General features: G+C 38.0%; 2 protein-coding genes across 10 annotated transcripts in view; one reads left to right on the top strand and one right to left on the bottom strand.

Annotated features, from left to right (window-relative positions):
* The window catches only part of RNF141 (ring finger protein 141), a 36,931-nt gene extending 26,767 nt beyond the window's left edge, over nt 1-10,164 (top strand). For both annotated transcript variants that reach the window (XM_032853468.1, XM_032853469.1), the window contains exons 5-6: nt 1,633-1,740; nt 7,086-10,164. In XM_032853468.1, the coding sequence (XP_032709359.1) occupies nt 1,633-1,740; nt 7,086-7,236 (259 nt within the window). In that variant the 3' untranslated portion in view covers nt 7,237-10,164. The remainder of the gene's footprint in view (nt 1-1,632; nt 1,741-7,085) is intronic.
* A 2,866-nt stretch (nt 10,165-13,030) lies between these two features.
* Nucleotides 13,031-17,178, bottom strand: part of AMPD3 (adenosine monophosphate deaminase 3) — a 45,250-nt gene continuing 41,102 nt past the window's right edge. For all 8 annotated transcript variants that reach the window (XM_032853464.1, XM_032853460.1, XM_032853462.1 and 5 more), the window contains 3 exons: nt 16,610-16,783; nt 14,931-15,041; nt 13,031-13,855 (listed from right to left, as the gene is read on the bottom strand). In XM_032853464.1, the coding sequence (XP_032709355.1) occupies nt 13,679-13,855; nt 14,931-15,041; nt 16,610-16,783 (462 nt within the window). In that variant the 3' untranslated portion in view covers nt 13,031-13,678. The remainder of the gene's footprint in view (nt 13,856-14,930; nt 15,042-16,609; nt 16,784-17,178) is intronic.

The raw sequence follows: 17,178 nt of genomic DNA, 5'->3' as shown, positions 1-17,178 counted from the left end.
ACGTATGAGTGAAACCACACGATAATTGTCTTTCTCTGCTTGACTTACTTCACTTAACATAATCCCATCCAGGTCCATCGATGTCGATGCAAATGGTGGGCATTCATCCTTTCTGATGGCTGAGTAATATTCCATTGTATATATGGACTACCTCTTCTTTATCCATTCATCTGTTGAAGGGCATCTTGGCTCCTTCCACAGTTTGTCTATTGTGGACATTGCTGCTATGAACATTGGGGTGCCTGTGCCCCTTCTTTAAACCACCTCTGTATCTTTGGGGTAAATACCTAGTAGTACAATTGCTGGGTTGTAGAGTAGCTCCATTCTTAACATCTTGAGGAACCTCCATACTGGTTTCCAGAGTGGCTGTACCAGCTTGCATTCCCACCAACTACAGTGGTATTTCAATGTCTTGTATATAGTAGTACAAGCACAGTAGGGAATAAAAACATGTCAGAGATAACTTCTGCCTTTAAGAAGTTTATAGTCTAGTGACTATACTTTGAAACATTTCACTTTTGCATAATTATGAAAGTGATACATGCTTGATGAAGAAAACCTAAAAATTATAGAACAGCATGAAGGATAAAAGCAAATTAAAATCACTTTAAGAAACATTTATTGAGGGACGTCTGGGTGGCTCAGTTGGTTAAGCCGCTGCCTTCGGCTCAGGTCATGATCCTGGGGTTCTGGGATCGAGTCCCGCATCAGGCTCCTTGCTCGGCAGGGAGCCTGCTTCCTCCTCTCTCTCTGCCTGCCTCTCTGCCTGCTTGTGTGTACTCTCTCTCTCTGACAAATAAATAAAATCTTAAAAAAAAAAAAAAAAAAGAAACATTTATTGAGAACCTAAGACAAACTGCCTGTATTCAAAGAACTTTGAGTCTGTAGCTAGAGCAATCAATTAGCAGCCAATTAGGAATATATTTTTTAATGCAATATTTTAAAGTCCTTTAATTGAGGCAAATATTGGTTTTGAGAGCGGAGAGAAGATATTCTGAGCTAAGTTACTAGCGTTAGAGTTTACCAGACTCACAGGGATATTCCAGGAAAAGGAAATACCACATGCAAAGGCACTCTGCTGACTTGGGGGTGCCGTACACTGGGGCTGGAGTAGAAGGTTCAATATCTCTTCCCAAGATGAAAGAGCTCCCTAAGGACAGAGAAAGATAGGAAGTGTAGCCCCAGTTATTCAGACTAAGTTATTCTTTCATGTATATGCCCTTTATCAGCATCAGCATGGTAATGTCCAAGGCCAAGGTCCATATTTTAGAGAGCTTTGTATCCTGCATGGCAAGTAAATCTTCTGTCAGTTGAGTTCATTTATATAAATGTGATATGATTTAGATGGACTATTATTTTCAGAAAGACTTGAGTATTTCCAGTTTTTATTCGTATATTCTTTTTGATCTTCACAGTATTTATCTATTACCCAGACTTTCTTTAAGAAATTTGTCCCTCTTAGTACTTCTTCCCTAAATATATTTGTTATCCCTAAAATTTAGTCTGATTTTGCATGAGTCATGTTTTGCTTTATATTGAGAGTACATTGGTTTTTGATAATCCTTTCTAAGGCAATGGAGACAAAGTTAAAGCATAATGACAACAGAGAAGATTTATGCTTTCACATTGCAGGGTGAAGCAGCTGACTGATGAGGAGGAATGTTGTATCTGCATGGATGGTCGAGCTGACCTCATCCTGCCTTGTGCTCACAGCTTTTGTCAGAAATGCATTGATAAATGGTAAGTTATCTGCTGCCGTCGTGGGATAGGCAAAGGTCAAATGAGAAAGTGTATATGAGTAAACTCCAAAAAATACAAAAATATTGTATTTAAGTATAAGAGATTTTGTTCTTTAGTACTTTGAATTGTATGACATGCTTCCTTCTCTATTTAAAAATACTTTTATATTTAAAGTTTATAAAATGTGGAAATGTGTCTTAGCTTTGGCAGTTTACTGTTGGTCTAAGATTTGTGCCTGACTTGAGTCTAGAATCACGAGTTTCCCTCTTTCTTCGTTTTTGTCCTCATTTCTGTATTTTTCCTCTATCTTTGATTAAAAGGAATAATATGAATCATTGAATACTGATTATTGGACGTGGAGGGAACTTTAGAGATCAGCTAGTCAAGTTCATTATTTTACAAAATAAGAATGAAGCATTTAGATGACTTTATAATTGACATACCATAAACTACATATGTTTAAAGTACAATTTGATACGTTTTGACATGTGTACACACCCATTTAAAAATCACAATTCAGATAATGAACAAATTCATCACCCCAAAAGTGACTCTGTGCCTCACTGTAAAGTCTCCTTCCCAGCCCTTCCTTCCAGTCCCCAGATGAGGATTAATCTGCTTTCAGTCACTACAAAACTAATTTGGATTTTCTAGAATTTTTATAAATTAAATCATATAGCATGTGCTCTTTTTTTTTCATTCAGTGTAATTATTTTGAGATTTATCCATGTTGTAGCATGTTACCAGTAGTTTCCCCTTCTTTTAGGATTTTATTTATTTATTTTTGGAGAGAGATAAAGAGCATGAGTGGGAGGAGGGGCAGAGGGAGAGGGAAAATGAGAGAATCCTGATCCCATGACCCTGAGATCACAACTTGAGCCAAAATCAAAAGTTGGGTGCTCAAATGACTAAGCCACCCAGGTGCCCCACAGAAGCTCCCTTTTTTGTTGCTGAATAGTATTCATTGTATGATATACCACAGTTTATTTATCTAGTCACCTGTTAAGGACATTGGGTTGTTTCTGATTTTTGGCTATTACAAATGAAGCTGCTATGTACATTAGTAGACAAGTCTTTTTACAGACATATATTTTGGGTTTTTGGTTTTTGGTTTTTTGTTGTTGTTGTTAAATACTTAGAAGTAGAATGTCTAGATCATGTGGTGGGTATATGTTTAACTTTTTAAGAAACTGCCAACTGTTTTCCAAAGTGGTAGTACCATTTTGCACTCCCACCAGCAATGTCTGAGAGTTCTAATTGCTCTACAACTTTGCCAATACTTAATAGGGTCAATCTTTTTTTTTTCTTTCTTTTTATTTAATTTTAATTCCAGTATAGTTAACATCAGTGTTAGTTTCAGATGTGCAATATAGCAGTTCAACAGTTTCATATTCTACTCGACACTCATCAAGATAAGTGTACTCTTAATCCCTTTCACCATTTCACCCATTCCCCACCCCCACCTCTCTGGTAAGTATGGTCAGTCCTTTTAATTTTAGCCATTCTAATAGATGTGTAGTGTTGTCTCATGGTAGTTATAGTCTGTTTTTCCCTACTGACGGATGACGTTGAGCATCATTGTATATGCTAAATCTGTATGTCTTCTTTGGTGAAGTGTCCATTCACATCTTTTGCCCATTTCTTTATTGGATTGTTTTCATATTAAGTTTTAGAGTTCTTTCTGTATTGTGAATACATGTCCTTTATCAGATATTTGACTGGCAAATATATTCTCCCACTTTGTGATTTGTCTTTTCATTCTCTTAAGAATGTCTCTGAAAGAGTAAAAGTTTTTAATTTTGATGAGGTCCAGTTTATCAGTTTGCGATTTATGCACAGTGATTTATCTAAGAAATCTGTCTAACCCGAGGTCACAAGGATTTTCTTCTGTTTTGGGGAAGTTTGATAGTTTTAGGTTTTACATTTAGGTCTATGATCCATTTTGAGTTACTTTTTTGTATATAGCTTGAGGTACCAATTAAATTTCTTTTTTTTTTTGCCTATGGCTATCCAGTTGCTCTAGCACGTTTTGTTGGAAAGACTTTCTTTTCTTCACTAAATTGCCCCTTCACCTTTATTGGAAATCAGTTGTTGAAATACACATGGGTCTATTTCTGGACTCTGTTCTGTTCCATTGATCTGTTTATTTCATACCAATACCACACTACCTTGATTAATGTAGCTTTCTAGATCTAAGTCTTAAAATCAGGGACTGTGAATTCTTCTTTAGTTTGTTCTTCTTTGTCATTTTATTCTGATTCTTTTGTATTCAGAATGAGTTTTAGAATCAATCTCTGTTTCCACCAAAAAAACGTATAAAGGTTTTGCATTAAGTAAATAGATCAATTTGGAAAGTATTGACTTCTTAACAATATTGGGTCTTTCAGTCCACAAACAGTATACATCTCCATTTATTTAGGTCTTCTTGCATTTCTCTCATCAATTTTTGTAGTTTTCAGTATTGCATATCTTTGACAGATTTATCCTTAATTATTTTAAATTTTATACTATTTTAAATATATTTTTTATTTCAATTCCTGATCATTTGTTGCTAGTGTATAGAAATACATTAGACTTTTGTGTATCAATCTTGTATCCTACGAACTTTTACTAAATCCATTTACTAGTTCTGATAGCTTTTCTGTAGATTTCATAGGACCTTCTTGAATGTCTGAACATCCTTTTTCAAAGATATTTTTTTCTGGTTATAGAATTCTAGACTGATACTGTTTTTCTTTCAGTACTTTAATGATGTTGCTCCACCCTCATTTTTCTTGCCTTGTTTCCCATGAGAAATATGCTATCACACTAATCTTTTTTCCTCTGTAGGTAATGTTATCTTTTTTTCTTTTTTTTTAAGATTTTATTTATTTGGGAGAGAGAAATCATGGGGCAGAGGGGAAGGGAGAGAGACAAGCAGGCTCCCTGCTGAGCACAGCCCAATGTAGGGCTCAATCCCAGGACCCTGAGATCATGACCTGAGCTGAAACTAAGATTTGGAGGCTTAACTGACTGAGCCATCCTGGCACCCCTGGTAATATTGCCCTTTTTCCTGTGGCTGCTTTTAAAGGTTTTTTCTTTATCATTGATTTGAGCAGTTTAATTATGATATGCCTTCCAGTAGTTTTCTTCGTGTTCCTTGTGCATAGGGTTCATTGAGCTCCTTGGATTGGTGGGTTTACTGTAACATCAGTTTTGAAAAATTTTCAGCCATTATTTTCTTAAATATTTTTTCTGTCCTCTCCCTTCTTCTTGGACTCCAGTTACACATATATTAGACCACTTCTAGTTGTCCCACAGCTCACTGTTGCTATTTTCCTTTTTGAAGTCATATTCTCTGTATTTCATTTTGAATAGTTACAGTTGGTCTGTCTTTTCCAACTCACCAATCTTTTTTTCTGCAATGTCTAACTTGTCATTAGTTCCATCCAATATATTTTTTACTTTGTCAGTAAGTTTGATTTGAGCTTTTAAAATATCTTCCATGTCTCTACTTCATATGTTTGGTCTTTCCTACAGTGTTTTTAACACAGAGAATACAGTTATGATAACCATTAATTTTCTTGCCTGCTTGTTCTAACATCTGTGTCTGCTCTGGATTGGTTTTGATTGATTTTTTTTTCCTCTTTATTTGGGGTTGTATTTTTCTGTTTCTTTTTATGCCTGGTAGTTCTTCCCCACCACTCCCACCCAATGCCTGGTAGTTCTTGACTGGGTGCCAGACATTGTGATTTTTACCTTTTTGGGTACTAGGTATTTTTGTATTCCTATAAATATCCTTGAGCTTTGTTCTGGAATATAGTAACTTGGAAACAGTTTGATCCTTTTGGGTCTTGCTTTTGTGATTTATTAGACAGGACCAGAGTAGTGTTTAGTTGAGAGCTAATTATGCTCCACTAATGAGGCAGGGCCCTTCAGAGTCACTCTGCTCAATGCTCCAGGAGTTAGGAGGCTTTCCAGTCTGTCTGGTGAGAGAAGGCAATATCCCAAACCTTATGTGAGTTTTGGGTACTCTTCCTTCAAATCCTTTTGGATGGTTCCTGAGCCTCAAGTAGTTTCCTTACATGCAATTGTACTCTAGGGGGAACTTCAGTAGATTCCAGAATTCTCCCTTTGTGCAGCTTTCTGCATTTAAGTACTTCAGTACTCTGCCCTGTGAACTCTAGCTGCCTTGGCCTCCTGAGAGTCTCAGCTGTGTCTCTTCAACTCAGAGAGTCTGCCAGTCTCCGTCTGGGCTTCTCCTGCTTGCTGCACAGCCTAAAGATTCTCAAGGCAATAAGCTAGTGATTGGGGCTCACCTTCTTGCTTCTCATCCTCAGGGATGACTGTCCTGTGTTGTCGATGATGTCCAGTATTGAAAGTCTTGTTTCATGTTTATTTCCAGTGTTTTAATTAAGTGGGAAGATAAATCTGTTCCCTTTTGGCCAGAAGCAGAAGTTAACCATCAAAATTGTAACTTTTATGCACAGAAAAGAACATATAATTATCATAATAAAATATCTCTGAGGAACCAGAAATGAATCTGAAAAATATATGCCAGCTCTAGCTTTCACATTTAGTTTTTGGAACAGATTTCTAAATTTTTGTACAAAAGCCAAAGCAATTGATATAATTTAATTACTTTGGTCTCAGATTTCACTGAGAAATGAGGAGAAAAACATTTTCCCTGCATGACATGTTTCTGGCTCAAATGTGGTATTTTTGAAATTTCCAAAAAAATATTTGTCAAGACAAAAAAAAAAAATCCCTTCAGAAAACATAATCTCATTCAAGTGATCATGTATAATAATTTCTTTCCCTATTGGAAAAATTATTCTACATATAAGGTTCATCTTCTATTTTAAACCTTGAATGCTTCCATTCCCTTGTTTGTAGCTGCAAAAGGTAGGGGAAAACTGAAATGTCCTCTGCAGGAGACTAATTAAATGAATTGTGGCCTGTCCATACAGTGTTATGTTTAAAAAGAACAGATAGCTCTAACATATACTGCTACATAATGGCCTTTAAGATATATTGACAAGTTTAAAAAAAAAAAAAAAGCATATATATATATATATATATATATATATATATATATATAAAAACCCACACACACACATAAGTTTAATCATGCTTAGTCTTTTCCTAGAAGAGTATATAAGAAACTACTAACAGTAGTTGCCCCTGGGGATAAGAATTAAAGATCGGGGTGGAAAGAAGAGATTTACTTTTCACTGTATACTTTTATTGCTGTTCACTTTTTTTAAAACCATGTACATTGTACGTGTATTACTTTTCAAACACACCGGTTTTTTTTAAAAGAAGAAAAAGAAAACAAACTGTTCTTTATTTGACTTCTCTGATAGGAGTGATCGACACAGGAATTGCCCTATTTGTCGCCTGCAGATGACTGGAGCAAATGAATCTTGGGTGGTATCAGATGCGCCCACTGAAGACGATATGGCTAACTATATTCTTAACATGGCCGATGAGGCAGGCCAGCCCCATAGGCCATGACCTTGGGGTGAAGGTCTTCTTTTGCTATTATGAGCTACAAACGTTTTGGTCATGGAAGAAGAATGCAGGGATATTGTGGTACAGACACAGAGAAATCAATTTTCCCTTCCCTCTTATTTTCGCTATTCTGACAATTTGTTCCATTTCTTTTGATAAACTTTCCATGTCTTCCATTTATAGTAAACTAAAATTTGCTACTGTTTTAGACCATATTTTTCTATTATTTACTGTTCTAATATATATTAGAACTAATTGCTCTTGAATTCTTTGCTGAGGTAACAGCAACATTTCCAGAGGCTTCTGAAACACTATTTTTCAGGGCAGGAGTATTCTGGAATCTATTTAGTTAGGTTTAAAATAAACCTTGAATGTCAAAAAGTTGTAGCCATCTGAGAGAAAATTTGAAGTGACTGAAAATGTAGACTACATCAAAGTGCATGTTACTACTTAAATTAGTCTTTCTGCTGGAATCTAAGGAGTGTGTATGCCCCCTTGTGGTTAATTATTGCTCCTTTAATAATTTTTACTTGAAATGATCCACGGTTGTTTCATAACTTTAGCAGTGTGTTTGGAACTACACGTTTGTTACTCAAATCTTTTTTGTTTGTTTGTTTTTCATGCTGTATAATTTGGGTGAGGCGTGATTTTACCTTATAAATGGATTTCTGCTGGGGAATCTTCTTGGCTATTCTGGAAATGCTTTCCCACAGCGGGGAAACTGCTCTAAGTAGCTTTTGATAATGTTCATGCACCTTGGAGTTTTAGAAGGAAATTTTTCTTCAATTCAGATCCTGAATTTTGTATTTCCAAATTATGATAAAACATTCAATATTGGTTCATGGTGCTTTTATTTTCTTAACTTTGAAGGCATCTTTCTGAGGTCTCCAAGTCTTCAAATTTCTAATATTATTAAGAGAGAAAATAGGGTGTAGGCTTTTAAACATATGTACCATAAACATGGAGAAAATTAGGAGATAAATTGGCTTTCTGCTGTTTCATGGTACTTTGAAATACTCAGAGAGTATAGTCATAATGGAATTATGATTTTTCAGTGACACTACATTTTTTTACTAAATTCTGCTTATAAGGTAAAATTTTTGTTTTATATTAAGCATTAACATTTTAGCATATAATGAAACTAGAACCTGATGTCTCCTTTAAAAGGTGTGTTAAATTCCATGTAACTTTTCAGACTTATTATTGGTAAGTTATGATACTATTTTCCAAAATACCAAAGTATGCAATTTAAGTTGCTGCTTATTGATGGCAGAATTTTTGGATACTAGGGGTTTAATAGGCATGCAAATTAAATAATTCATTTATTTAATGTCAGAATGTCTGACCAAAGGTAGCTTGATTTTACCCAAAAAATATTGATAACTAATAGGTTGACATTTATGATGGGGACAGCTCGGTATCAAATAGCTGAACACTCACTATGGATGTTTATACAGGCAGCGTACCAGGGGCTCTAGCATACCAACCTGGCAATGCACTTGATGGTTTGTGTGACCTTAAAAAAGTCCCTTCTGCTGGTTTGTAGGTTCCTTTAGAAACTGAGATTTCATCCGTAGTATTTTCTTATTTTATTTCAGAAGTACAGCCTCTTTTTTTTTTTTCAGATAAAATCTTACTCAGAAGCCCTACACACACATGCTGTACCCCGAACACACACACACACACACCCCACCCCTCTATATGAAAGTCATATTTTATTGATAAAAATTTCCTTATGTAAACTTTATATACCATAATAAATATTATAAAGTCAACCAATAAAAACATTTATTAATGCATTGGTAATATCCAGGATATTCAAATTTAGTGAGTAATGTAGTCATATGATAGGAGTTGTTTTTTAAATTATTTTTTTAATTGTTTTAATTAAATTCAAGTCAGATTTGCAGAACTTTGACTCTCCTCAATGAAGTCTTAGTATTCCATGGGACATATTTGGAAAACCTTAGGGTAGATGTTGTCTGAGATCTTTTTCCAGCTTTAAGATTCTAAATTGTCCTTTTGGATTAGACTTGCTGAGTCTAACTCAGATTGCCTAATTAAAGAATGTTTCTGAAAATGAGCCAAGTTGCTGTACGTGTTTTTGGATCTTTCCAGGTATAGCCAATGATCTTATCCCCCAGAATCCTTCACCTTTCGAGGAATTATTTAGCATTAAGCCCAGTGACTTGATGTTGCCCAAACCTTTTTACTTTCCAATATGAGCTCCAAGATACTAACTGATCTACTGTGAAATAGAAAGTGTTTTATTAGTCTTATTAAATAAATGAGCACAGTTTTTTGCTCACTCCATTAAACTGGGTGATAATTCTTTAGATGTGAATGTTAGGTAGGTTCTACTATTAAAACTAATCATAAAAGTTGTAAATTTGTTTAATGGATGAAATGTACACTTTTTGTATTCTGTACAGCTTTTTTTCCAAATATGAAGTACTTAAATGCACTTACTAAAATAGGAGATATGATGTGTGCCTTGTAGGATCTGTGAAATGTTTTCATGAACTGTAAGGAATTTGTTTTATAAGTTATGAAGTTTTCCCTATCCTAACTCAGTAACAAGAAGTTTACTCATACTGTAATGCTATAGAACTTTAGTTTGAGAAAATTTAGTTTGACTAGGTACTGAATTTAGAAGTTGAGAATAATAGTATCTGCTTTATTCTTAGAACAAACTGATATGTTGTGCAATAAATAATCTTTAGCAAGTAAATTTTAGCTTACTGGAGAAACTTTTTTCTTACATAGTTTCACATTCTTATATACTAAATGTTTATATTTCTTAGAGGACCATTTTGTATTGTGCTCTGGGGAGTTGTAATGTTTGTGTGCTGTGTTTTAAAATTCGTTTCAAATTGGATTCAATTTCCTTAAACCTAATATATATCTGGGTTATAAGGCGGCTTGAAAATATCTTTTGGTTCCATGATTTTTAACAGTGGAAAGTTGGATTCATTAAAAGGCAGTCTGAAGAATTTGCATTTTTAACTGTTTTTTTTCTTCATGAGAGAAAGTAAGACAGGCTTACTTTGTCTACCCAGGAATTAAAAAAACTAGCTGGAGATGAGGGAAGTCAGCTGATCACCCACATTGTGATGGGCAACATAATGACGATATAATACAAATAGTTGGCAACAGACTCATTTGCGCTCATGCCTTTTTCCCTGTAGGACAGTAAAAAATAATAGATAAAATACTCCACCCTGAATTAGTTTTGATGTTTACCTTGTAAAATCACTTTCAAAATGATTATAAAGAATATAATTAGAGAAGCAAGGTAGAATCTTAGTGCTGAGAAGAGGAAAGCCTTTTATAAGAAGGAATGGTAGTTTATCATTGAATTTGCTGATGTACATCATCTTGAAGAAGTACACATTTTGGTATCAAGAGACATAAAAGCCTCCTCAGAAATATATTGATAATCTTGCAGCTCTGTATAGCCTTACTCTCCGGCATCCTTGATCTTTCTGATAAAATGCTTATTTAAAGGCTGAGGATTTTAAAATTTCCAAGAAACTATGTTTTTTTTTGATTAGTGTTCCTTTCATTGCAGTTAGTTACACTTGTCCTTTATAATAGTCATAGTCAGGCATCGAATGCTTAGGTATATTACCAACATTCCACTTTCAGTCGTGTCTAAAACCCCAAAAAAGATGAATATTGTTTCACCAGGGCAGCGCTCAGAAACAAAGAGGAAGCCAGAAGGATGTGCTTGCAACTCTGTTTTAATCCGGGATAAGAGGAAGTAAAGGCCAGGACAGGCCTCAGTACATACCAACCCAGGAGCTGTGATTTGTTTTCATGTGGCAAAGAGCAGTATCATCAATCATTTCAACAGTGCAGTCTGAAGTAACACATACATGAACCTGAGCCTGTTAGAGTAAGGGATACGTGCCTCAAAATTTTTTCTTCTAGAAACGTGAGCTAGTGTACACTTGCCTTTGATTCCAACTGTGAAAACAAAAGAAAGTAGGGATTTACCGCCCCCCCCAGGCCAATTAGGTATAAAGATGTGATAAAAATGCAAAGTGCTATTGAAAAAGGTATCTGAAAAGTTTGCAGGACAGGTAAAATCGAACAAGTGTTACCTGAATAAAGTAATATCCAGGGGAAAGGAACACGTGGCTTTGCTCTGGAACTATAAGAGGGCTGACGTTTGAGGAGAAAGATAGTAAAGATTTACCTTCTGGGTCTAGTGAACTTCAGTTTAAAATTTGTATTTACTGTGAAAGTCATCCATGTCTGAGTCTTAGTGAAAGATAAGTTAGTAGTTACTGGTAACTTTTCATGATGTCCCTTTTTTCTAATGTTTTATTCAATATAGTTGACACACAGTGTTACATTAGTTCAGGTGTACAAGGTAGTGATTAAGTTTCTCTGTACATTATGCTTTGTCACAAGTACAGCCAGCCACCATCTGTCACCATACAATGTTATTACAGTATCACTGACCATATTCCTTATGCTGTGCCTTTTATTCCTGTGACTTACTCCATAACTGGAAACCTGTATCTCCCACTCTCCTTCCTGTGTGACCCACCCTCCCACCCCTTCCCTCTGGCAAACATCTGTTTGTTCTCTGTATTTAATGGTCTGATTCTGTTTTTTGTTTGTTTATTCATTTGTTTTGTTTTGCTTTAAATAGTATTAACTTGAAATAGCTTTAAATTATTGAGCCACAGTCCTAACAGACTTTATTTAATAATTAAAAATAAATACTTGGTACAGATAAAATGACAATGAAAAACTGTACAATAATTGCTATGTTAGGACAAATGTATACAAATGGGGGTTTTTCAAAAATAATGTGTAAGATAAATGTAGGTTTTCAGTCAATTTCATCATTAGCTGGAAGAGCACACATGTCTGCCTAATAAAAAGACTACATTTACTGTTCTGTATGCTAAGTTAACCAGTTGAAGGGATGAGCATTATAAAGTCACAGGACAAGACAATCTAAAGTCAAGCATCTTCATAAGCAAAAATAGAGTTCTTCTAAGTCTATAATAATTCAGAAGGGCCTCTCATAATCTGCATTTGCCCACAGAAATAGACAGAAAGGTCTTTGAGCAGCTTGTTGAATACTTGGAGCACATGTCCTTAAAAAGTTGCCAAAAGAGAAATTCATTCAATGTACATTTATTGAGCACCTACTAAGTACCAGGCACTAGTAACACAGATGAAGAGTACATTGGTAAAGCTTAAATTCAGATTGGTCTTAAAAAATGCTTTCTGATGAATCACTAAATTCTATCTGTGAAACTAATAATACACTATATGTTAATCAATTGATTTTAAATTAAAAAAAAAAAAAAGTGCTTTCTACCTGGCCCCTGGGACCACCTATATCTTCTGAAGAAGTCTGCATGTTAGAGAAGGGAGACATTTCACCTTTAAAAAAAAAAAAAAAAAAAAGCAGAGGTTATAGTGATTAAAAAAAATCTAACATCTGTGAGATCTAATGGAATAGTGGGGAAAGGACTGGATAAGGAGTGGGGAAACTAGTTCTGCTCCTGTTACTTATCTGTGTGACCTCAAACAGATTTCACCTCCCTGGCCCTCACTCTTCATAAATACAATGGTAATTGGGCTCCCATCAGAATACTGGAACCAAGATCATCTAATCCCATGTTTTCCACAGTCCTGAGTTCAAATGGAAATATGTAGAAGGCCCAGTGTCACAGTGATGACAGCAGAGTTGCTTTGAAGAAGGCGGCGCCCAGAACCTCCCCCCCGCCCTGGAGGGGATTCACAGAACAACATCTGAAAACCACTCACCTAGTCCAAACCCTCACTTTCCAGGTGAGAAAACCAAGACACAGAATAGGAGCGATTGGTTTGGTGTGCACATTTGGCTTCCTAAATAGAAAGGAGGGTGGAGGGCTAAAGAAAACAGTGTACGAAATTCATAAAAAATGCAAATTGTCAAGAAGGAAGTTTTCTATTTTAATTCTTTCAAAGTAGTTCCTTTATGAAAGGGAGCTTTGAAATTGGTTTTGTTTAAGGCAGCCAGCCAGCCAGAGGCTGAAATGAACAACTACCAACCAGCCTGCAGGGTCTATAGAGGATTTTGGCAGAAAACCACACAGACCTCATGTCAGTAGGCACTGGACCTTGGAAGATCTGGCCCCAACAGTGCAAGCACTAGCGGTTTCAAGAGAAATATTTGGAAAATTTGGAATGAGTACAGACAAGTGTCCAGCTCCCAGATCCCCAAGGAGGAGTCACCATCTATTACTCAGAAATACTAACAGAAGTGGGCATGTTAGATCTTAAAGTGAACGGTGCAACCAAAATCACTGGTCTGCAAGCTCTTTAGAGGCCTCCTCTCCGTGGAGAGTTGTCCTAGTTTGGTATGTTGACCACTGTTAATCTCAGCAGACTTGAAATTAAACCAAAAAGTTAAGATGCATGTCCACTGCTGGACCTAGTGGGTCAGAGCCGTGATCTCTTCTGATTTCATGGCATCAGACAGGAAGCTGAGCTCATTGCATAGGGTCTCATATCGGAACGCCATCCGGATCTGAGCAACATTTGTCTTTCGAATATCATTTCCTTCAGGTCCTTCTTTATAATAATTTTGTCCCAGAAACTTTTGCTTCTCCTGTGGAACCAGAAAAGTACAAATGAAACCATAAACCTTAGGTTTGATTTCTATAACCACACGGCAGCTTTGACATTGGCCATGCCAAATGAAACCAGTACCCCTGATCCTCCACCAGGACATGGTTCCCGATGGGGTTCTTAAAAATTCTCCCAGCCTCTGTGTCCTCAAGGATGTCGCCCTGACACCCACATTCATTCCCTTCATTTCTGAATGTGCTTTCCTTGATCAGGAGACAATAATAAGACCCTCTCCCCAGTGCCGCTGGCAATTAAGAAGGCAAGATGAAGGCATGAAGACTCAGTCCCTCCTGAGAGCCGAGGGGGCCAAACAGGTGTTTCTGGGGAGGCCCGGTCTTAGGAAGCAGGTCTGCACAATTGAATCTTGAACCGTTAGCTCTGCTCTGCATCAGCATCCGATAAGAGCGGCACCAAAGCAGCTTCTTCCTGTACCAGTGATGTCACGCAGGGAAGGGCCCCGGGAGCCTAAGACACCATGTTCTCAAACCTGGCTCCCTATCAGATCCCCTTGGGAGCTGTAAAAATACTGATGTCCAGGTTCCATCCCTACAACTTTTTATTCAATCTAGGTACTAGTATTCACTATCCAAGAAAGACCGAGTGTCTTCTGTGTGCACTATGTGCCTATTCTCGGCCCTAGGGATATAATGCTGAACAAAACAGCCCAATGGAACTACTGTAATGGAACTCACCTTCTGGAAGGAAAGACAAAACACGTAACTACATATTACGATGTCAGTAGTAATAAATGTTGAAGGAAACCAGATCAAAGGGATAGAGACTAATGGCAAGTATGGGGCTACTGTAGAACGGCGGTCGGGTAGAGCCTCTCAGAGGAGGTCACATTTGAGGAGAGGTCTGAAAGGGTCAAAGAGCTTCCCTGAAAATTCAGAAGCCTCCCCAGGTTTCTCTAGGACATGAGTTTCAGTGTGACAGACACACTGCTTGTTGTCTTCACGGATCTCAGCGCCTAGAAAGTGCCAGGCCTGCCACGGGCGCCCACCATATGTGTGTTGGACAGGAGGGACGGAGGACAGCACCGTGACCGCCCATACCTGATGCGACAGTCCGCTCTGCAGCACGCTGTTCCTGGCAATTTCACACAGGTCACACGTGCTCAGCTTCCACACTTGAGCTGCAATCGCATATTCTTCCATAAGGGCTTCCTAGATCCCCCACCGAAAGGAAATGTATTAGACAGTAGGATATCCCCTTTCAATCCTTCACACATCTCCAAAGCTAGAAACATCAGACAGACATTGCAGCTTTACTTTTTCTTTAAAGTCTGGCACCTGGATAACCGAACAACATTCCCACCCCACCACCCCCTTAAATGATGAACTCCTAAGAGCATTTTTGGCAGATTCGCAGGTTTCCCAAGAGAGATGTCTTAGAGAACGCCTCCACGTGGATTTGTTGACCGGCACATGCTTGAAGCCCTGTGGCAGGCATAGGGATGCCTGCCTCTGCTCTCCTGTGACAGTCTCCCTGGTCACGCACATGTTAAGTACGTGCTCTGTAGCCTTGCTTTTTCACATCACTTTCTGAAGATTGTCCAAAAATCAAAGTTAATCTGAATAAAGTATGACAAGCAGAGAATGAGAAATGATCAGACGGTGAGACAGTAATCCAAGGGGATTTAGGTTTGAGTTGTGCTTTCACTTTATCCCCTAGGATTTGAGATGTCTGCCATTGGTCACAAGCTCATGGACACCCCACTGCCTCTGTAACCAAGAGCAGCGGTTCTCAAAGTGAGATCCAGGGTCCCCGAGGCCTTTTGAAAGGGCATCCCTCTTCCAACCATTATCTTTGTGAGGCAAGATTTTCATCATATGCTTTGATAAAAACAAGGCATCATAACAGATTGAATGCAGATGCAGATACGAGAATCCTGCTGTCTTCTATTACGCCAGACATTAAGGAGGGTTGCAAAAATGTAAAACAATGCCATTCCCAATGCCATTTTGTTTGTTTGTTTGTTTTGGGAAAATGTGACTAATTTTCGTAAAAATTGCTCTTTATGTTACCATGTAATAGAGTTATTAAAGCTATTTTTAAATGAGTTAATATTTTTCAATTTCGCATTAGTTTCTATAATACACTTAAAAATCACTAGATATAACATGTAATCAACAGCTTTCTGAAGGTCTTTAAGGTCTTAAGAGTATAAAGGGGTCCTGAGCCCCAAAGCTTGGAGAGCCTGTCTTAGAAGACTCAGGCACTTCTATTTCGCTGGTACCCAGGCATGGCCTCATCTCTCCCTTCCTCTTCCCTTGCCCTGCAGATCCCAAGTATTCTAATAATAATAATGTTAACCAAATGTTAGCTTTTTTAGTTTAGCTATATTCAGACACTCTATTAAATAGACTATGGTTCATTATCTTATGAATCCTCACAATAAAACAGAGGTAGACATAGAGACATTTGCATCCCTGTTCTACAGGTGAAGAAGAATAAGATAGAGATCAAGTAACTTAACCAAGATCACAGAGATAGTAAATGCTAAAGAAAGGGAAAATTGAGAGGGCAAAAAATTAAACTGGGCCTTCAAGGGTCCAAGAACTCCAAAGACAGGGCTCCTGGAAGGAACACTTTTCGCTCACCAGGAGCTTACCTCTTGCCTTCACTGGGCACCAAGCCCCACCCCAAAAGCAGAACTGAGTTTGCGCTCCAGGGCCTGCAGTGTGGGGGACAGGCCAGGACTGGGGCCTGCTGGGGCGCCTGACATCCTCACCTTTGTGTAGTGGAACTGCATGGGGTCGTCGGTGGAGAGAGAAACATGCAGTCCCTTGTGCAGGAATTCCCTCAGAGGGTTTTTGGAATATTCAAGAAACAGACTGTTGTTGCTAAGAGGAGACATGGCAATGGGGATCTGAGCAAGGTAGTAGAGATACTGCAACACCGGACTCTGCAAAAGAACCACCAAACTCAGTGATGAGTGCCAGAGAGGGGAGGGAGGAAGGGTAGGCAGGAGCCTCAGGGTCTGGGTGGTGTCTGTGCAATTCCCTCACCAAGCCCAGAGTTCCCCAAAGGCAGGGCACCCAGACCCCACACACCCCACCCTCCCTGCAAGTTCATCTCATTCCCCTCTCTTCCTGGGCTTCCCTCTGCCCCATCTTGGCTCCCAACAAGACCCAGCTCAGGGCAGGAAGGCAGCTGAAAGGCCCCAGGCTGCCCCCAGGCCACCCACACTCTGCTCCCCCTCCCCCAGGCACTTCCCCCAGTGGGTCGGCCCGAGAGATCCCCACTTTGGTGGTTCTGCTGCTTTGACCACAAACATACAGGCTGAGTCTGTAAACACTC

Source organism: Lontra canadensis, unplaced genomic scaffold (assembly GCF_010015895.1).
Source record: "Lontra canadensis isolate GAN:19392208 unplaced genomic scaffold, GSC_riverotter_1.0 scaffold7, whole genome shotgun sequence".
Lineage (NCBI taxonomy): Eukaryota > Metazoa > Chordata > Mammalia > Carnivora > Mustelidae > Lontra > Lontra canadensis.
This window is presented reverse-complemented; position numbering and strand designations above follow the sequence as displayed.